Source organism: Poecilia reticulata, linkage group LG6 (genome assembly GCF_000633615.1).
Source record: "Poecilia reticulata strain Guanapo linkage group LG6, Guppy_female_1.0+MT, whole genome shotgun sequence".
Lineage (NCBI taxonomy): Eukaryota > Metazoa > Chordata > Actinopteri > Cyprinodontiformes > Poeciliidae > Poecilia > Poecilia reticulata.
In genome coordinates, this window is record NC_024336.1 from 28,861,938 (window position 1) to 28,884,680 (window position 22,743).

At 37.8% G+C, this 22,743-nt stretch overlaps 1 protein-coding gene across 2 annotated transcripts in view; it reads left to right on the forward strand.

Annotated features, from left to right (window-relative positions):
* LOC103466722 (guanine nucleotide-binding protein G(o) subunit alpha) overlaps positions 1-22,743 on the forward strand; it is a 107,339-nt gene that overhangs the window by 79,056 nt on the left and 5,540 nt on the right. The window contains exons 5-8 of one of the 2 annotated variants that reach the window (XM_008412507.2): positions 1,005-1,133; positions 3,443-3,572; positions 10,950-11,103; positions 13,564-15,620. In XM_008412507.2, coding sequence (XP_008410729.1) covers positions 1,005-1,133; positions 3,443-3,572; positions 10,950-11,103; positions 13,564-13,751 — 601 coding nt within the window. In that variant the 3' untranslated portion in view covers positions 13,752-15,620. Of the gene's footprint in view, positions 1-1,004; positions 1,134-3,442; positions 3,573-10,949; positions 11,104-13,563; positions 15,621-21,186; positions 21,341-22,743 lie in introns of those variants that run through there. The other variant, XM_008412506.2, reaches the window with a different exon arrangement.

The window sequence follows — 22,743 nt, forward strand, 5'->3', positions numbered from 1 at the left end:
CATTATTCTCCTTTGTGTGAAATACAATAAAGATGATGAAGCTTTTTCAGGTAAGATCAGCCCATCTGTTTACTGCTGAGCTGATTTCCCCGGCATGTTGTAGTGAAGCTGATCTGCAGCCGGCAGAACCCCTGAAATAAATACATTAACTACAGTGACAGTAATGTAGTAGGTGGGAGTGATATTATCACTGTTATGTAATGTTACCTATAAACCACCTGAGCCATAATATTCATCACCAGCATTCTGCTATCATGGAAAGTAGGTTAGACCACCCAGCGTCGTTCTCTCCGTTTCATCTGCTTCACCTCCACCAGCGTCTCTGGGATGTACAGTGAACATAATGAAGTCATTATTTTATTTAAATTTTTTTTTTTGAGAAGGCTTTGACTGAAAAAATTTGTAGAAAACCTAAGAAAGTTTTTCAAAAAGCTTCAGAAAGTCTGGGTATATTTTGATCAAGACAATGTAGAAACATTACAGAGAAATCTGAAATGCACATTAGTTTATGACATCATGTTGTAACAGAATGAAAATACAATGTAACCATCATGTACGCATAGGGCTGGGCGACACGTTGATTTTATGGTTTTTGAAGATTTGATTTTTGGAAAACCTGAATTTTTTCACCAATTCCCTCATTGTGTTTCCACAACGCAGAGGAAAATCGTCCACCATCTCGTTTTACGGCTTTATTTGGATTTTGAATTAATGTCAATCCTATGATATTTCTTTTTTAAATATGAGAGTAAAGTCTGATTACAAGAAGACAGTCTTGGTAATATGAGAATAAAGTCATGTGACAATAAAATCAAAATAATGTGTTAATAAATTCAGTTGATGTTGAATCTGCCTCAGTGCTCGTAAAAGTCTAATATTTGGTTTTGTGTTCAGAGTAGTTTGGTATCCGACCATAATTTGATCTTCTACCCATATATATTTGAGTGTCTGCTGCTGTTTAACATTTCCCCTCTGTGTGTGTGTGTGTGTGTGTGTGTGTGCAGCTACCTCGACAGCCTAGATCGTATCGGTGCGGCCGACTACCAGCCCACGGAGCAGGACATCCTCCGGACCCGAGTGAAGACCACAGGCATCGTCGAGACGCACTTCACCTTCAAAAACCTTCACTTCAGGTTGGGATGACCCAGAGCGTGTCCACCTGCTCCCCACTCCACTCACACCGCAGAAACTCCGCTCTGTAATTAATTAGATCCGATGGTTTAAACAAGTATCTATATTTATGATTCTCTGGCTCTTTAACGAGGTCAGATTCAATTAGAGCACGGAGCGGAGGGAGCGAGAGGCGAGGCGCGAAATGGAGAGGATGAGACTTTGTCATAATTCAGCTGCACACCATTTATAAAGCAACTCAAACATGGAGAGTGAGGGATTAGTAAACTGTTAAAGGGCCGTTATTTATCTGGATGGGTGCATCATTATGCCTCTTTTTTGCTGTTTTTATCAACAAATTGTAGCTGTAGATGCATGGAGGCCGGTCACAGTAATACATCCTCTTCCATATTTGCTCAAATATGGAAGAGAATTAGGATCACTGAAAATCTCAGAATTCTGACAATTCTGACAAGAACATAATTTGGACTTTAATCTCAAAATTCAAACTTTGTTCTTAGAATTCTGACTTTTGATTGCAGAAAATTAAAGTCACAATTCTTTTTTTTTTCTTTTTCTTTTTTTTGGCACTGGCCCTCAACATCTTTTGTACAGAAATGATTGTGATTAAAGTTAATATTTAGATTTTCAGACAATTTCAACTACTATAATAAAAATAAGAATATATTTTAATTTCTAAAGAACATTCAACGCTGGAATTGGAAAACATGTTAAATATCCAAAATAGACATAAAAACACTGAAACAGCAATAAGTAAGATGGATAATGAAGTCTTGGTAACTAAAAGTACATTTCACAAAATATCATCATCATCATTTGACAGGGAAAACATGCAGGTAGTGCAAACTAAATACAAACTGGGTGTCAAATGTTTGCAGCATTTTTCAAAATATCGACTTTTCAAATTTTTTAAAGGGGAGTATTTCTTTAACAACTCATTTTAATTTGTCACACGATTTGTTGATTTATTGTGACAGGCTCATATGCTTGTTTGTGCTGCTGATCGAGGTTCTTTCTCCACTGCGCTGGTTGTGATGCGCCGCCGCTGTGTGTCTCTCAGAGGCAGATTTCCAGCTGGGCTGCTATTATTGGTGGTGATGTGGGGAGTGGGAGGCTCCTCTGTTCCTGTAACGGGTGGGACCCGTCAGCCTGCCTACCATTAGACCTGTCACACACACGGCTGGCTCCGTTTCTCTCCGGACTCAGGCCTCTCATTCCCAACACCACAAAAACACAACACAGTGAGGCTGGGTGATTTTCTGCTGGGGCAAAAATGACGTAATGGAGAACATCTGTTGTTCAGACATTTTCCTCTCGGTTCAAACACTTCATAGTTTTAGCTGTTCTTCAGCAATCCAACCAGGTTTTGGTTTTTCCAGCTACGCTTAAATCCCTTCACTATAAAAAATAGTGCGTATCTGTATAAATGGTTTTACAAGAACATTTAAATGAGAAAAAAAATTTATAATTGCTCTATAATTCAGTTCTTTTTGCAGAAAATAAATCATGGCAACGATTTTGTTCACAGCCTTGAATTTACTGCAGATTTTTTTTTTCCTTAACCACATCCAGTCAAATATATACATTCAGGCTCAAATATATTCATACACCTCCATTAATGTTGCGTTTAATGGTTCGGCTTTAAAGTTTACTCTGAAAAATCTTCAGCAGGATTCTTGTTTGTGCCTCTCCGGCAGCTTAATGTTTTAATGAGGAACACCTAACTGTGTCAAAGTATCAGATATACTGACAATAGATGAAGCTTCAGGATTTCATGCTGGAACTCCAGTGTTGACTGAAACGCTCCAAAGTCTCCAAAAGTCTCAAAAATCTTTGAACTCAACGGAAATGTGAAGCTGTCCAGATGGACAGGTCAACTGTGTTTTTATTCTATATTTTACTTGTGTTTCAGTAATTCTGTGTTCTGCATTATTCAAATAATTAAGATAGCTTATCTTTGTTTGCTTAATGGCATTTGTTGCTTTTGGAGTTTCTGTCTTTTCTTGTTTAACAATTTAGTGTTTTGTTCAACTTCTCCAACTTGCTAATGGAGAGTTAGCTACATGTTACTGACACTTTATGTGCACACTGGAGCCTGGGTGTGTAATTATAATCCACTTTTTTCACTTCAAGCTGAGCTGCCTGACCCTTCAGGTGTTTCAGGGCCTTAATATCTCTGCAGCACAGATAATCGGGAGTGTAAACAGTTTCCAGAGTGGAACTGTGTTTTTAGATGCTAAAAGGGGAAGATAGACAGCGTTGCACCTACACAACCTTTTATTTTGCTGTATTTGTTTCTCCTGCCCTGCAGGCTGTTTGATGTGGGAGGTCAGAGGTCGGAGAGGAAGAAATGGATCCACTGTTTTGAAGATGTGACGGCCATCATTTTCTGCGTGGCTCTGAGCGGATACGACCAGGTTCTGCATGAGGACGAAACCACGGTAAGAACCTGACGAGCCTGGGTTCGACTCCGGAAACAGCTAACCCTAGATTAGCAACAATATTTTACATCTAGCTTTATTTATAACTGTTTTATCATTTATAAATGTGGTTTGAAGTCAAATAAATCCCCTTGAGCCAAATAGCTGTTTGTAACTTAGTGAGTTTTAACAGCTTAAACACCTGACAAGTCAGATATTATTTCTAATAGTTGATATGTTTGCACGTTAGCGACATGTAGCCTTATTTTCATCTGTGACTAACTTAAAATATATTAATATTATTGGCAAATAAAAAGGCTTATGTGAAAATGCTCCTGTATGGCTTATTCAGTAGTCAGGAAAAAAAAATTAAGGATTACATAAATGTGTCCAATAAATATTATTGAAAGGGGATTTTTGAAGCTGTTAGTCTCAATAGTAACTTTACATTGTGTAATTAATTTATCTGAAAGATGAACATAAAGATAAAAACTCTGATTTTCTACCCATATATATTTGAGTGTCTGCTGCTGTTCAGTTATTCCAGAAGGGAACGTTTCTGAAAATAGACGCGATGTGTGTTTTAAACGTAGAAAGTGTTGAATAAGCCGACAGTAAACAGACGACCTGTGGAAAGGCTTCAGACAGGAAAGGATAAATGTCTCCAGAATTTAGGAATAAGCATTTCTTCTACAGAGAACGCTTTAAAAAAATGATCAAAGTTCATTCAGAGCTGCAAGAGCTGATCACAGAGTAAACACGCTCACAATCCTTTCTACCTTAATGAGGATTTACTGAGTATCTTGAAGGTAAAATATGTCATTACTGACCTAAAGCAGCAGAGTCTCCATTCAGAAATAATATCTGATCAATAAATCTCAGGATAATTTCAGCCCTTTGCCACTTTGCACCCTCATTTTTCACTAAACCAGTGATTCTGAAATCCTAATCAGGCCCCCGTTCTGCTTTTCTAAACTTTCAAACCATAAAGCTTTTACATGTTTGCATCATTGTACACTCAGATATGGTAAACTGAATCCAAAATGTTCACATACTTTTACATTTTTCATTTGCAATAAATTTGAAATATAAGATATATATAAATATCACGCCCACATAAGCATCCAAAAGCTTAACGTCATACAAACACAGGATCATATTTTATTAAACAACCTGCCTACTTTGAGTCGAGGGGGTAAAGCCGCTCAGATCTCCATGTAGTACGTCTGAAATGATGCAAAAGGCTGTGAAAAACAAAATAATAATGATTTATACTCATGGCAGACAATGTGTAACAGCTGTAATTTTTATACAATTCTCAATATCCTTTAATGAAATTACTAATGATACGTGACAAGTTTTTTATGTTTCTGCTCATTTATTTTGATTTATTGTTTGCATTGAGTTCAAAGTCCTTGACATTGGAAGGCCTCTTGGCCAAAACCCTAATCTTTTGCTCCATCCACAGATTCAAGCCGACTTATATTAATCGTACTTTCTGGTTTGAAGAAGCATGTTGGTTAAATTAAAGGTTAACTTTAAGTAAAAATCTGTCAGTAGCTGCGTTTCCTTTACAAATGTGAGCAAAACTTTGTCAGTATTCCACTAATGTCGAAAAAACTAAATTTTTTCATTTCTATTGTTTATGTTTAAAAAGAAACACATTCGAATAAGTTTGTTCATGCAATAAGTCATTTAAAAATACGCGGCTCCATCGTCCTCCCACCACTTCCTGTTACCAACATCTTGTTGTTGATCATGTGACTCGTGATGAGAATAAATCATTTCCATTGCCGTTTTACAAGAGACACTAATTTCGATACAGCAGAGAAACCAGTTAATTTCAAGGTGAATGGAAGTGCAGCTAGTGCTGTGAACATGTTTTAAAGTCATTCGATGACATTTTAAACAGTAACGGAGAGAATCGTCGCCTGCAGTCAGCGTCATTAGAATCCCAGGGTTGGTTCATAACCACACAGGGAGAAACAATCCATCATGGAGGAAATAAATGGAGAACTGTATTGACTCATTTATCACAGCCGCGTCTGTGATTGTTAGACGTCTGTAAACTGAGGCACTTGCAGTGAGACAAAACTGTGAGACTTTAAACAGAACCGATCTTCATTCTGTTATCCATTTTTATTATCGCCAAGCTAGAAATAAAGTAGGAGTTCTAATTAGCAGACAAATGTTTCTCCTCCTGGCTCCAACCTTTTCTCTGTTTTACTACCAAAAGCCTCCAGTTCAGCAAAAATATTCCACAATTTGGAAGAAAAAGCGAAGGACCTTCCAGTAATTGGACTGAGGAAGCAACACATAACCCGATCCGGCAGCTCGCTAAACTCACTGCTCTGCTGGAGTTTTAATTGGCAAGCAACATTTCTTATATTGCTAATCTGCCTGTAACGGCAAGGAAGCAGTGGAAACATGGATTTGAATCCATTTTCACTCCTGGTTATTATTCAGTGATGAGTTCTGGTTCAGGTGTTTTCCAACCAAACAATTGTACTGATTTGAAAATTATTTATTTTGGTTTCCATCTTTTTTCACAAATACATTTTTGAAAAGTTTGGTCTGCATTTGTTTTCAGCCCGGTTCAGTCCGCTTTAATTCAACTCCAGTCTGTTTAAAGTCCAGTTTGTTTGTTAAAGTGTGAATGCTAATCACTCTCTGAGGCGCAACAAAACAGCGAACTCTGGTCCACCTAAAAGCCTCGGTTCAGTTCATTTGAGGTGAACTCTGCTGTGGTTTCATCACATATGTGAACACAAAGTGAACCAGAGACCGCTCCAAAAGCAGGAAGTAGACTACAGCGCAAGGCATTCTGGGTAAATGTAACCTAGACACACACAAAAGTTTAATGATAGTAAGAAAAATGGTTTGTGTTTTTTTTTACCAAAGACAAAAAATAAATCCTATAACTGCTAAAATCTGACGCAGTAGGTTTGTTTATGTTTTGTGAAGAAGGAAATTGCGCTCAGTGTCTTCTGATGTTTTCTGATGATGTCGTTTCCCTCAGTAGTTCTTGGTGCGGCGCCACAGTTAGTTTTTGGTGTCGGGATGTGAGAACCTACCAGAGGAACGTTTGCTGTGTTCTTCACATGGCTTCTGGTAAAATGTGATGCCTTCAGAGAACAGCTGGATTTCTGATTCTGTTTGCTAGTGAAGCTGTACAGTATTTCATTTTTCAGAGTAAATGCAGCTGAATTCAAATGCAGACTTTTCAGATTTTTATTTCTAATAATATTTCTCCAACATCAGAATTTATACACGACTTTCACCTTTTCAGCTCCCAGTAAAATCCTGTGTAGTTTTTGGCAAGACGCTGAACTTTTCAGGTCAACGGTCTCTCTTTCCCAAAACAGTTTGGGATCAGTTAAAGGAGATATTTTCAGGCAGTAATAATCTATAAACCATTTAAATCTTGGACCAGAATGTTAGATTTTAGCACCAGCTCCTGAAGCTGCTGTAGGAAACAGAGCTGCAAGCTGTTAACTGTGCTCTGCCTCCTGTCTCTGTATTTCAATAATTAGACTCATAAAAGGAACATTTGCATGCAAACAGGCTGAACTTTAGTCAAAGGGAGGTGTATAGTTTTATAATGTCAAAACACCTGTGAAAGGACCTGTGGGGTAAGTAACAGAGCTGATGTGTGTCACAGCACTGAAGAGCAAACTCAGCTGCATATTAACTTAGTGGATTAGTCATCTGCTGTGCAGAGCAAAAGTATTTGGCTCCTTTCATATGTCTGCTGTTTTTTTGTCACACCGGAATATTTCAGAGCTTATAAAAAGGCTAGTTTCAAAGAATATTGTCATTTATTTATGGAAAAGCTACTTTAAACATTCCTTCCTCTGTTAAAAAAAGTAAGTGCCCCTTCAACCTAATAGTTGCCATAAAATGTGATAACTAGGAACTAGTCTTTCACATTGCAGTTTTGATTCAGCTACACTGTTTTGTTTCGATTTTTAGCATGGTTGCTAGTCAGACTTTGACTAGGCCATTCAGAGGTGGACTATTTTCTTACTCTATTAGATTAGACTTAGGCAACAGTGAATTTTGTCACAAAATGTTGTTGCTTGGCTACCAGAGTGCAAAGGAAAAACACTAAAAACCAAAAACTCTTGAGGTGTTTTTAGGTTCTTAAGGGGAAAGTTTTGCTCAAAGTTTTGCCTATTTTATCAAAAACATTAAATGTTCAACATCTTGAGAAATGATATTCACAAGATCAAGTTGTTAAAAATGTTCATATCTGTTTCTGAGTGAGACAAAACTTGTTAAAGATTATTCAGCAAACAGATTGTTCTTTTTTTCAACTTAATTTTTGTAATGCATACTTAAAAAAGAAAGAACTCGTACAAATACATTGCACAGGTATGATATTTGTGAGGAATATGATAGATGGAAAGTTCTGAAGATAAGACCAAAATATTCAGGTAACATCAGTTTCTCAAAAAAAGAGAAAAAATAATCTCATCTAAACGTATTTAGTTCATTTTGAGTCCTTCTTACACTTGGCTTCAGTGACAAATATAAAAACATGTCTTCCAATTTTTTATAAAATTCTTACTCGTTAATTTATTGAGTCTTATCCGTTTTATAAATTTCTTTCATGATTCTGTTGTTGGAGGATCATATTTTACCATCAGATATTAAAACCTTTCACTCCAGAAAGTTTTGAGCTGCTTGGTTTTGTTTTCTCTGTTGGGAAAGGCAGTAAAAGCTCCTGACAGGCTCCGCCTCCAGCTTCTGACTGGTTTCCCATCGGTGTCTGTTGGTACAAACACGCCCTGCACCACTTACTCTCTGTCACTCCCTTCCTTCTTCTTCAGATGCGCATGTACTGTGTTTGGTCGTTGCTCCTCTTCATCGTGTTCTCTGAAATGACGACTGCTCGTTGTGAACGCTGCCTTCCTGCCCTGTGAACACTCTCTCTGCAGCACCGGATGTGTGTTAGCGTTAGCATGTCGGGTTGAGGAGGGAGGGGAAGCGGACGCGGGGGGCGGGTCCCTTGCGTTTTTCTGTTCCTTCTCTGAGCTCCGCCCTGCAGCATCTCTGGCTCCTTCTACTCCTCTTGTCACTGTCGCCACCGACTGTCCTCTCTAACCAATCAGCTGTCAGATGCAGATGCTCCACCCACAGCCAGGTATGAAAACCTCCAATAGGTCGACACACTCACCTTAGCGGCTGGAAGCAGGTCCTCTCTGTGTTTGCTGTTTACTCTGTTTTATAGCTAGAGATGCACCGATTCCTTATTAATATCGGTATCGGTCCTGATATTGAAAAACATTCTAGATCGGGTATCGGCGACAATGTTCCCGATCCATAAGGGCAGATCTATTCGGTCTAATTCTATGCTTTATTATTTATTTCACATTATGTTTACAAATCCTAGTTGCACTTTCTGATCCATTTGGAAGTAGATTTGTTGCAGTTTATTTTTACATGTTTGACCAAGGTAGTCACCCTGTAGTTCAGTTTCTTCATTATTTACTTTACGTTGGCTGTTTTATTCCTAATTGCATTGACAAATTAAAAACAAATTAAAGCTGTTTTTACATTTTTGACCAAGCTTGTGAAGCTGTTGGTGTATTTACGTGAGCTGTACTGGAGCAGAATTATCAAATAAATTCCTATTTTAGTACATGTATGTGTTTAAAAAAAAAAAAGAAGAAATGTTTTAAGTCAATTCAGCTGTTTTTCTGTATCAGATCGATAAACCTCAGATATTGGTATCGGAAATGAAAAGCTGCATCTCTATTAATAGATCTCTCTTCTTCCTTTTCCTGGTTTGTGAAACTCCAACAGTCGTTTCTCATGAATCTGGTCGATGGATCCCATCGATCTCTTTCTCCTCAAGTGAATGTTGGATCAGAACCAGAGAGAAACTGCTTCCAGCTCACAGTTTGAAGGAATCTGTCTGTTTTCATTACCTGTCACATAAAAAAAAATCACTGAAACAGCTTGTTAGTTTTCTCCTTAATCCACCATTTATTTTAATGCAATGTGGATAATTAGGTGGCAATGATTCACCGAAAACACAAATTAAGCATGAGAAATTTTGTAAAAGGAAAAATAATCAAGTATTCTGGTTTTATGTAATAAACAAGGTTTGATACTAAATAACCAAAGCAGCTCCAACATTAATTTAGCAGCTTTTACATCTGCTCTTAATGTTTCTGCTTATTTCTACATTAGAACCCTGTGGAGTTGTTATTGTTATCATTTAACTACATGCAGTTCATGTTATTATGATTTGATTTATTAAATTGTTCCTTTTTCAAAGTGAGGTGATTAGGCAACATATTGTGTAATAAATCCACAAGTTGGATTTATTACAGCAGAAGGTTAAAATTATACACAAAGCCCCAATCATATTCGGTCTCCTATAAAGTTTCACTGTTTTTGTAGTCAAGAAGGGATTTCCCACCTCTCTCTTTTTTAATTGTAGTGTTTCAAAATAATACCAAAGCATTAATCTTCCCAAAGCTTTATGCTAAATAACCAAAGCTTTATGCTTTGGGAAGATGAATTTTCAGAAGCTGGAAATTCACCTTCTTCCTTCCAATAACTAGTTTTGAACAAGGAGGACGACGTCCATGTTTTTATTTCCGCTTCTTCAACTTTAATTGAAGATATCTGTTAATAAGAGCCTCAAAATAATTTTACATTTGTATTAGTGAGTCCTTATTGTGTGCATATTTGACCATTTTTGCGAAATACTTGTTCTTAAATAATTATAGTTAAATTACATTTTAAAAATAGTTATTTTTAATAGTTGATATTAAAAATGATTGCTTTCATTTTGTTAGTTGTCTGTGGTGCATCCACACCCCTAGCCTCAGTTTCTCCTAAATTATTCACTATAACAGGGGTTTGATCACAAAAACGAGTTTCTTTTAATTTTTACAACCCTAAAACTTTTCTAAAAAGTTATTTTTTTAAAGCCCTTCACTAATTACTGGGCTGATTGATCGTGATTCACGAGTCAGGTTCAATCAAACTGTTGTGACATGAGGGAATTGTGCTCAGCAGCGCCCCTACTGGTGAAAACTTCACAGGGTTCGTTAAGTTTAGCATGACGCAGTTAGAGCAGACTAACACACAGCTAACATCTCAACATGCATGGCTTCATTAAGCTCACTGCCAGTGAGTCTTGCTAATCATTTCTGAATGTTGCATGCTGATACAAAATGTTAACAAACTCGGATCACAAACTGTGGTTTTACGAGGAACTCCCCCAAACTTCTGTTCTGCTTTTTGGTTTTAGCTTTTATCACAGTTCCTCCTTGAGCTCAGATTACGTGTCGTTTGCACACGTCATGATATTCTGCAGTTTGGAGTTTTTGTCTCTTTGAGTTCTGTCCCGTTTGACATGTTCTGATCTCTCTCCTGCAGAACCGCATGCACGAGTCGCTGAAGCTCTTCGACTCGATTTGTAACAACAAGTGGTTTAACGACACTTCCATCATCCTCTTCCTTAACAAGAAGGACCTGTTCGAAAACAAGATCGTCAAGTCTCCGCTGACCATCTGCTTCCCAGAATACACCGGTACATCCTTCACAGTGACTCTTCCCTTTATGCTGGATTCTGGTTAAAACATTAGAAAGTCACCAAACTGCCTAACCTCCAGAAAAAAAAACAGACAATCCCAATCTCTGGGCTTTTGCTCAACTATTTTTGGAATATTTTTTCAAATTTTACTGATGTGAACCATCTTAGCATCTGCTGCTTTATGAGCTCGAATAAGGAATCTGACTCCAGTTGCACACGCTCAGCGTACAGATTTTAATCACAAATATAGGAGGAATAAAAATAACAGATAAAAAGAATAACATTTATGCAATATTTCTGTGCTATAAAGACAAAGAAAATCTGTTAATCTGGTGAATTATTCCTCATTTTATTGACATTACTCCCTCATTATATAAAAAAAATTTAAAAAAACTTTCTAAAATCCAATTTTTTAAAGAAATGAGCTTTTAAGTTACCTGCAGTTTTCAGTTTAAACCACTAGGTGGCTCTCCACCATGGAAACAAGACCTTTATTTCTTTGTGAATATTAATTTAATATTTTGGTTCAATTTAAACAACTCTCAATTCATTTGTAGATAGTTTTTGTTTGTTTTTGGATGCTAAAATAATTTTTTATTTACAATAACATCAGTCCTAATAAATTAAGACTAATTAAGAGCCCAAATGAAAAACAATCTAATTGAGCAGGTAGTTGTGAGAAGTAACATTTTGCTAAATAATATACTTAAATTTCAAGTATGGATTTTTCTGAAAGCAAAACCTTTATAAATAGAAATTAAATTTGAATTCTCTTTTTTCATTACTTTCCTACAACTAATAAAAGTCGAGAGTAATCACAGTGGCCGTTTTATACAAAAAGGAGGACATATTTGCTAAATTTTAGACAACAGAGCTGCAGGTTCATGTTACTATGAATCCTACCAGGGATGAAAGTTACAGAGAGTAAAAAAAGGAAAACAGCAGGAGAGAATGAGATCAGGGCTTCCAGGGTCCAAACTTCCAGGGCCTGAGTTTGTGTGAGACACGAGAAAACACGAGACAAAACAACCAAACACGAAAGCGCCTGAGAGTGGGAGGAAAATTAGGAAGAAAAAAAACTGTGGGAAAAAAGGGTACAGAAAGACAAAAAGCAGCAAGACTGTGAGAAAGAAGGGATTAGGGTTCCAAAGCTGTTCCTTCCCCTCTTCATCCCTCCCCACTAGCCGCTCTCCGACCAACTTCCTGCCGGAGCAGACAGGCAGCGGCTGCTGATGGCCAAGAGCCACCGAGACATTGGACCAAAAATGACTCCAGTCTCTGAGTTCAGACTCATCCCAAAAGCACGAGAACAAAGGAAAGCGAGCCAAGAGCTGGCAGAAGGTGACGCTCGCCCCAACGGCTAATTATGAACTGGACCTGAAAGGAGCCACAGTGGATTTGGCTCCGGTGTTAAACTGATCACCACACTCACTGTACAAATAATGGCTCCAGTGTTTTTAGCTTCAGGTTGTCAGAACTGTCAGAGCTTCGTTCTGTAGCTGCTGGTTTATCTTAGGAATCCAGGAGAAAGCGGCGCACTGCGGCAACAACAACGGGACGTATTAATGTCCATCACTTTCCATTTACTGGAGCAAACTCAGAGCTCCAGTTTGTCTCAGAAAGTTGCCCATGCATCACGTTTATTAAAGCGCGCTGGCATCCAGCTCAGCACAACCTCAGCACAATGTTTGCTGAGCTCAAGAGTCAAAGGTTCGGTTTTCAGAAAGAAAATCACAAAATAGCGCTGATGGAGGAAAAACGGGGATAATGAGAAGTAGGAGGCGGCTCACGGATCTAAACATTCGGATGAAAAACGCGTTAAAAGCTACCAAGGCTATTAAAGTTATCAAAAATAAACTAAAGACAACCAAAACATTTTCATTAAGTGGGAGAAAGCTAGCTGGGACTATATTCTGCATATATTCCTAAAATATGCTGAAATTAGAATTATAATATCTTTTGTTTTTGTGTCTCTGGATTTATTCATTAGTCGTTCAAACTGATGTGGATTTTTTTTTTTTCGCACAAGCCGTTTATGTCAACTGTCAGGAAATGACAACACTCCTTACTCTTCCTACACCAGTCCACAAAATGATGGCTGGTCTGAAAAATGGCGAAAAAACGCCAGAGTCTGTTGTTCAACAATCAACTACATTTTATGAAAACAATGTATACTGTTGAGAACTCATTTCCCTATCGATGTATCACAATAAAATACAGCAACCTTTTTGAATTCTGCACCTAAAAATTAACCAAAGTATGAAAAAAACTAAAAGTAATAAAAACTAAACTAAAACTAAACTAATAAAGTAAACTAGAAAGTAACTGAATTGAACTAATTCAGTTAGTTTCATATAAAAGTAACAGAATTAAACAAACAAAAAGTCAAAACGAAATAAAACTAAACAAATCAAAAATCTGAAACTGGTCGTAACTCCTGCTTCATGTCCTCTCCAGGTCCAGATAATTACGAAGATGGGATTGCCTACATCAAGTCTGAGTACGAAGGCAAGAACAAGTCGCCCACCAAGGAGGTGTACTCTCACGTGACCTGCGCCACGGACACCAACAACATCCAGTTCGTCTTCGATTCTGTCACAGACGTCATCATAGGCACCAACCTGCGGGGCTGCGGCTTGTACTGACCGGATGCTTTTACTTCTGTGGTACCTTGTTTTGATTGGTCATCCTGTGAGAGTTGGTCAAATGATGTCCTCCTTTACTACAGAGCAGACTGTTGGTCCAGCTTGATTTAACTCGTTGGTTGGTTGGCTGAAACTTCTGCTTGTTTAGTCCTGGACCACTGTTGTTTTTCTGACCTTCCCAGTAATCCTGTCCCAGCCCCTCTGTCTCAGGCCTTTATACCAAACAACGGTGTCCTGGTTCATTCTGCAAAGGGGCAATTGTGAGAAAAGCTTAACAAGTTTGTTAGATAAGCCATTAATGCATACATAGTGTTGTAAGAAATTTCCATTGCTTAATGCTTCATCCTATTTGGCCTCATATCACGAGATTCCTCACCAACCTTGTTCAGAATCCAACATGGCCGCTGCTCGTGTAATCTTATCTCCTATAATTACCTGATTTTTTTGTATTACTGCATTTTGCATTTCATTGAATCAGTCGCACACACAGTACTCTGCTATCTTTGTTGCTACAGAGATTGAACACAATAGCAAACCAGAAAATTGGGTTGTTTTGCTACCACAGTTAGCTAGTCTCTGAAGACAACGTAAGCTAATGTCTGTGGTTTTATTTGAACACTCCTACATTAGCTACGTCTTTATATTTATGGATTTTTTGTGGAATGTGACTCCAAATTATTCAAAAGAAAAGCTTGAGAAACTAAAATACCTAAACATAATGCTCATTGACATCGTTTGCAAAGCAGCCAATCCTATTTTTCCTTGACACAGATTAGCTGTAACTCCTGAGAGCGGAAATGAGGAAAACGGTTGATGTTCTGCGGTAGTGTTGAGACGGTTTCCACTGTCTGTATTAATATATATTAAGGTATATTTGGTGTTTGAACTATTAAAGTAGGGAGTTACAAGCATTTCAGGGGATGTTTTAGCTATTCATTGGCAGTTGTGGTCCATATCTCCTATGAATTGCAGGGATGCCACACTTTTCTCTACGCTGTTTTCTGCATAGTTACATGGTTTTTAACAATGAAAACCATTTTTGCCTAGTTTTTCCTCTGGCTTCTGATATGAGACATAAGACCTGAGAATCAACCACATTTTAAACAAAGAACGTTATTATTAAAAATCTCACCATGTTAAATACTTTCAACTCTAACATTCCTTATTACATAATTATCAATTGTGTGTTTTTGCTTTTCATTTGTAGACAGTTAGGATGTAAAGGAGGAAAACAGGATCTGAGCTGGGAGGAGGTTGCATCATTGCCTCATGTTGCAGTGTGAACGACTCCATTATGAAACCACTTAAAACAAAGGGCTAGAAAAGCTGACTCAGCCCGGCAGCTACCGATAGTGGCTGGATGGACGCATCGATTTCACCCCGCCCTGAGACTACAGCCATTATCTGAGGCTGCTCTCTAACATTCCTGCTGTCCGCCGTGAAAACACAGCTGAGCTTTGGAAGACTGAAACCTGGAGAGAGTGTATGGCTGGGTTTGGGTTCAGATTGAAGAAAAGATTATTACATGAAGGTAGGAGTGGGCGTTTATCACATCGTTTATCATTTATTGTGATAAAATTCAAATTGATATCTTTTACTTGCGTTTCTCATCGGCCATACAAGATGTCAATTTTTTTTTTTTTTATGAAAACACCACTTCTGCAAAAACTCAACTTTCAGTAAAAAGATTTGGCGCTATGAGGTTTTTTGGTATTATCAAAATCAGTTTATTTTTCAGAACTGCAATAGAAAACTTTTTATGCATCACGACTCACGTGATCAACAATCGGATGTTGCCACAGGCACAAACCACAAAGAAGAAGACGACAGGAAGTAGTTGGAGGATAATGGAGCGGCCATGTTTTTTTAATAACTTATCACGTGAACAAACTTATTCACGTGTGATTTTAATTGTGTTTCTTTTGTAATGGAAACACTGCAGTAGCAAAATTCTATTTTTTTTCACTTTAGTGGAACAGCAACAGTTTTTTGCACATTTGTAAAGGAAGCATAGCTATTCATGTCAACATTTCTCTTTTTACTATTTTCTCCACTATTCAATAAGAGTTTTGATAAATATCCATATGTTTGAAAATATGATTAAAAGCAGTTACTGTGGGCATTTTAGTAATAAAAATCGCACTTGATGATAAAAGTCACAGCCATAAAGTTACCAACTAGAGAAGTTCTTATCGTCACTTTTATCATTATCACAACAGAACCACAGAATATTGTGTTAAAACTTTAAGTCCATATTGCCCACCCCTACTGAAAGTGTCTGATGTGATTCGTGCTTCATCACTCCCATCCTCTGCCTCACTTTTAAACAGGTAGATGACATCATCAGCTCATCTTTCCACATCTGCGCCAAATTTCCTAATTAGCGGCGGAGCTCCCCGAGGCTGTTGATCGGCCTGCTGTGTGTGATTCTGCTTGTGGATTTTCTGTGTCTGTGTGTGTTTGCAGATTGCGTACAGTTAATGGTGTGTGTGTGCGTGTGTGTGTGTCATTTAACAGAACAGGAAAGGTCAGCTCACAAACGTGTGTGTACGTGTTGTGTTGGGAGACGGCATCAGCTCAGGGGTGCAGTGGTGGAGTCAGTATCTGTGGATTAATTACCCGCAAGGCACCTGTCTACCCTTTACGCTAACACAAACACACACAGCAGCACAGGCAAGTGTCCACACATGCACTGAACGCACAGAACAGCCCTGGGGTTTTTAAAATGTCGCCACACCTTCCTTTGCCAAATGTTCCCATCGTTCGCAGCTAAAAGCATCTGATGGATGCTGCTTGATTTGGCAAACAGAAAATCTGCTGTTTGTGCGTAAGAATAATGATGCACTGTGTTCTTAACATGTCTTGGTAGAATAACAACAATAATTGTATTCTTGATTTTTTTTTTATATTATTTTTGTTTTGTTTGTTCTGTGCATTAAAATTATTTAGTAATAAAGTTCTCCTTACCTTTTTATGAAAATTACTTTCCATCTAAATCCACAGGGGAAGTTGCATGTTTTTTTTTTTTATGAAAACTAAATTCTTGGGTCTCCAAATCCAGATAATGCACTTTACTGGCAACATTTTTCATCAACAAACATTGATCTTGTTAAACTTTGCCTTAACATTTTTGTTGTTGTTTAATCTCAATGAATTAAGCCAGAAAAGGCTATAAAAGAGGGTACTGGCAAATGAGCGCAGTTTATCAGTTTTGTTAGTTTTTTGTTTCTAGTGCCTGACATAAAGAGCTGTCACCAGTTGGAGGAAGATATCCTGCTGAATCTTCCATGTTCTGTATGCTCCAGTTCACAGTGATAAAATAAAAGTCTTCATTTTTATTTGCCTCGCAGCAGAAAGTGACAACATGCTGTTTGAGCTCCATCTCCTCGATTCTGGCAGCACTGAATGACATGGAGGTGTTTTATCAGCTGTTCTTGATCAGTATTATTAATTTACCCCCAGTTGGTTCACAGCATAAACAAAATTCAAACCTAAATTATCTAATATGCGTTTTGTACATCTAAATTAGTTAGAGTGTTTGTGAGCTTTAAGCATTTTGCATATTTTTGGTTAAATTTGATTGTTTTCCAGAACTGAAATGTCTTTGCAGATGTCTTAGAGTCTCTGGTTTATTGGAAACATTCTGAAGTGACATGTGGTTAAGTCATTTTGGTTTGCCTGATGCTGTAGGCCTGTCGCGATAAACGATCAATCAATTAATAATTATCGTCTTTATCGTCTCTTCCGGCCTTTTTTCTTTCTGTTGATGACCCTGAATGAGAAAAGGCTCAGCTCCGGTGCTCTCCACTGACCCTCCCTTCCTCATTTCCTTAGTCTAATGTCCAGCGCACATTACACAAGCTGTCGGCTGATTGTTGGCCCATTTCCAAAACCTGAGAGACACATTAGCCGACAGAAATCCCAGGTATAACGGTTCGATCGGGTTCGTCGTGCCGTGTGGTGTCCAGCCACCTGGGCACAAAATAAAGGCTACAAGTCCAGTTAACTAATTTTAAAATTAGGCAATAATCAATGTTTTACTAGAATCTACCTGTGATGCATGTGGCTAGAGTCAGCGTAAAGTCCTGACTGAATGAAAATCATTATAACCCATTTATGTCACGTTAACGAAGAACAGCTGAAAACTTACCGGGTTTATCAACTGTGTAGCAATTTGGCTCCAACTCCTCCCCTTGTCATTTCTATATTCTTTGCACGAAATGTTGAATAAACATTAATGATAGCACAAATCATCTCCAATGTCCGCTGGACTTCAGGTTGCGCAGTCAGCTGTTTGGGATTCCCCTCCATAATTTCCCCTCAGAAAGCGCGGAGGAGAATCCGCGCTTTCTGATTGGCTACCTGTCACATTCAACAGGCTGCGTTAAGCTCCCAGACGGGGAAAACCCCTGATTTAGATCGGAGCGACCACGACGATCTACCGTAACCCACCACACTGCAGGATGATCGGTTAGATCGGCCAACGATCTAAGGTTGTCATAAGGGGAAAATAGGGGCAAAAAATGGTGTAGTATGAACTACTGCATTAGGTAGTTGGATGTGCCCAGATTCTCTATTTAAATCTAGTGATTACTGAAGGCCAATATAGTATACAGACTTCATAATCTGCACTCTTTTGGTTGAATGCAGTATTTATTTCCACTTTGGCTTTATGTTGTTTAGTTTTTATTCAAGCACGTTTTTTGTTAATGGAGACTGAGAATCCATTTTATTTTTGTTTTTGGCTGTTTTGTTTATTTAGTTTATCAGTTGCAGTGTTACGTGTTCTTTTGAAATTAAAGTGTGTCTATCAGGAAATTGCATGTATTATTAGTCATTTCCATTAAATCAGTGTCAAAAGGTCTTGAAACAATATTATCGTTTATCGCAATAATTTTTTAGACAATCGTCCAGCAAAATGTGTTATCGTGACAGGCCTAGTTGTACATGCATCTGTCAATGTGGCTCCTATTGATTCCTTTGATTCCCAGAAAAAGCTTAAAGGTTTTTAAGAACTTTGGATAAATGGTTTTAAAATCAGGATGTACAGAAGGATTCTGCAGGAATCTTCTCAGGGTCAGATACACTCTGGACAAGGTCACCAGTCCCTCACAGGAAACCAAACATTGAACTCGTTAAAAAAATCCTATATTTACCTTACTTTTCTTTTTTTTTGCATTTCATTGCAGGGAAACATGACCTTTATGCTGCACTCCAGTTGCTAGTTCTTAAATCTGAAAATAATGTAACAATCAAACCTGTTTGAGACATTTCAAAATGTTGAGTAACTTGCTTATCACTTTTAGTAACAAATTTTATGAGCAATGTTTGTATGAATGATTTATTAAGATTCAAATGTTTATCAGGTCAAATAACCAGTTTATAACTGTATCTAGTATTTGATTTTATACACACTGCAGCTATGTTGTAATTTGAAAGCAGGGTTGGTGAGAAACATTTGAGCTTCAGAACCAGAAATGCACCTTCTGATGGTCATTTCACTTTATCATCATTATGTTTTTAAGCTAAAGCTGCCGTCTCACTGTTTTCTCTCATGCGGTATCGGTTGGCGTCCTTCCTGGGTCTAAACATGAGGAAAAGAAGCAGAATTATGTGTGACTTTTGATGGAGTGTGACCACTGGGATCAGTGGTGTGGAATTCACGTTGTTCTGCCTCGTCATGTCCGGGTTCATTACTTTTCTATGATGTTTTGCTTTGTTAGGTACAGGGACGGACTGTACCGGCCAGGATTCAAAAAAGTTCTGATATTTTCATTGTTAGTTTTATTCAGTAATTATTATGACTTTTTTTAATTGGAAAAAAAAGCCGTCCATTGTTTAAATTAAAGCAGTTTATGGTTCACAAAAGTCCACATTACATTAGGAAATGGAGCAAAACATCCCAAAGTTTCCAATTAAAAGTTTATTAGTGAAAACCTTTGGGGAGTTTTCTTTTTACAGTTTATTTAGTCAGTTTTTTTTCCAAACATAACTTAAATGTATGTCTTTATTATAAATACAAGCCTTGAGTTTTGCTCATCTATACATTATAGAATGTGTAGAAAGTTTTTTCTTTAATAAACAGTGAAGAACCAACATTTCGTAGCAGCTTATAATGTTTGTATTGATTAAACAGTGTGATCTGCTCATTCAGCTTGACCTTCCAGAACATCCGATTGTTTCTTAGAAATAAAGTACCGCACTGTAGCACTAAAGCAGTTAGAGGTTAATAGGATGGAAACGGCGCTGAGAGAAGAACAATGAGCCAATCAGTGTGTCTGTGTGTAGACGTGTGTGTTGGGGCCAAACAGCCAAGACCAAAAAAAAAGCTTGATCTTTGATAGTAAATATCTAATCTGTGTTGGCTGCATAAAATAGGGATTTGTGGGTAATGTAGTTTATCTGTCATTTCTCAGTGTAGATCTTAAATTCAGATGAAAAAAATGCTGCATGGCTGCAGCAGAGAAATGGTTGCATTTGTGCCACGTTTTTCTTTGTTTGTTTTTTTCCCTCCACAACAAGCTGCTGCTATGCCACAGCGCTACAGATGAAGAACTAAACCAAAGTGCCAAATATTTCCCTGATTAGCTCCAGAGCAGCTCCCATCCTGACCTTGCTTGCATGCCCTTATCTTCTGATTTTCAGTCTCACTTTGCCGTAATGAGCACTTAAGCCGAGGAGTCGCTCGCTCTCCTGCAGGAAGTCTCCCGGCTGCATTAGAGCAGATTTGACTCCGGAGCATCAACTGTGCCTTTTCTCATCACACCCATGACCCAACCATAAGTTAACTCCATCTCCATGCCAACCAACACTGTAAACACTGTCCAGGTACTGCAAAACCTGCACAAACTGTATATGGATGTGTATATACTGTATGTGTGCAAGGGCTAAACTGTTTGTGCTGTAACTCCCTCGCTGTTGATAATTTATTGAACATTGTATTTATACATGAGACAATGATAATAAAGCACCACATGAGCAACCGGAGATGTGTGATTATTTTCCCTCCTAAAATGTTTTTGCTGGATATCAAGGAGTTTATTAGTGTTGCTCGCGTTCTTCGCTTCTCTTCCTCCGATTTCTTTTTCTGGGTTTGTCTTTTTTTCCCACAGCTGTAATTATTTATTAACAAAGGATTTCCGTAAACAAGTAAAACAGCCGCTTGTTTGAGTGCGAGACAAATGAGAGCAGCATAATGGCTGAGGAAAATGTTGAAGCATTAATTCTAGAGAAAAGTTTCCCTCTTTGTTCTCTCATCACTCTTTCGCTCAACTTTTAATAGTAACGTGTTATTGTGTAAATCTTCACTTTTGCTGTTAACTTTGAGAATTTCCTCTTTTCTCATCTTCCCCGTCATACGTCCTCTTCGTCCCGTTTTCATGCTTGTTCCCGCTTCTCTCACCGTTTCCCCACTCCTTTTCTTCCTCGTCTGCAGAATCGCATGCACGAGTCTTTGATGCTGTTTGACTCCATCTGCAACAACAAGTTCTTCATCGACACCTCCATCATCCTCTTCCTCAACAAGAAGGATCTGTTTGCAGAGAAGATTAAGAAGTCTGCACTCAGCATCTGTTTCCCAGAGTACACAGGTGAGAGATTTTTTTTCACTTAAAGAGGCAGTATCACATTATTATAATGTTATTCCCTCATCAAAAACATACCTGGAGTGCTACCTTGATTCTTTCATGCATTTTGGAGAAATCCTTTAATCTCCATTGCAACCATTCAGCTGTGAAAAACACGTGTTGGGACTTAGCTCCGCCTGTGAGACGCATCTCCTCCTCCACTCAGCTCCTTCAGACTAGCCAACATCAATTAGCAAACATCTGATAGAACTGTGCATCTGCTGAGCTCGTTATAGGAGTTACTTCTCAGAGCAACGCTGGTAAAAACTTTAAAGGGTTAATAGAAGAGCCATGTGATGATGATTTCTTAAAGGGATGTTGTCACATTTAAAGGCTTTGGGTCCTAAAATAAACATTAACATTAAACAACGATAACAATAAATACAAAAAAACAGTTTTCAAGTGATGATGGCATTTAGTTCAGGTCTCAATGTAGAAAAACCTTAGACTGGGATTTGCACCAAGGACCTTCTTGTTACAAGACAGGAGTGTGGCCAACTGTGTCCCCACAATTACAATCGTTAAACAATATGCTTTACTATTATTATTACTATTATTATTATTATTATTATTATTATTAGTAGTAGTAGTAGTGGTATTGGTGTTGTTGTTAAGGGAATATGATTTCAAGAGTAGCTGGAAGTTTTTATTTGTTTTTGCCAAATGAGCTACAACTTACGTGCAGGAGCAAAAACACTTGTTTTTCCTCAGCTCATCTTTCTCTGATTTTAAAATATTTTGGACACCTTAGACTTCTAAAACAAAAAATGAAAGACGTAAACACCTTTTCATTTACAGCACTGATTATTATAGAAAAGTTCACAGTCAGTAACTCATAAACAGATTTTGAGCCGATCTTAAATTAATTCTGTCAAAAATTGTAAGCTTATAATATGGAGTTAAGAAATTAATTTGACATGGAAATGCTTTACTGCCATCAGCATGTAGACATTAAGTGATGTTAAGATTGTTTAGGTTACAGTTTTCTTGACTTGAATAATTTTGAGATGATAAATGTGATGCTTGTTTTAATTATGCCATTAGATTTAGTTTTCTAAATATGACCTGGAGTTTGTTTTGCATGTTAATGTTTCATTATCTCATTAGCTGGAGATGACGTTACCTTGAGGTTGTTTGTTTATTTTGAGAAAATAAACTCTCAAACTTATTATTGTTTCAATAACAGCTCCGTTTTCTCAATAGAAAAAACAATATCAAGGTTTTTACATTTTTTTTCTTGAGGCGACAGTTTTATTATTCCATTAATCTGCTGAAATAATGAGACCCTCAAGGTTTCTTTGATGAGAAACTCATTCCAATGTCTCCTGATCTGGAGATGTTGAGGCTTGAATTGTTGAAACAATACC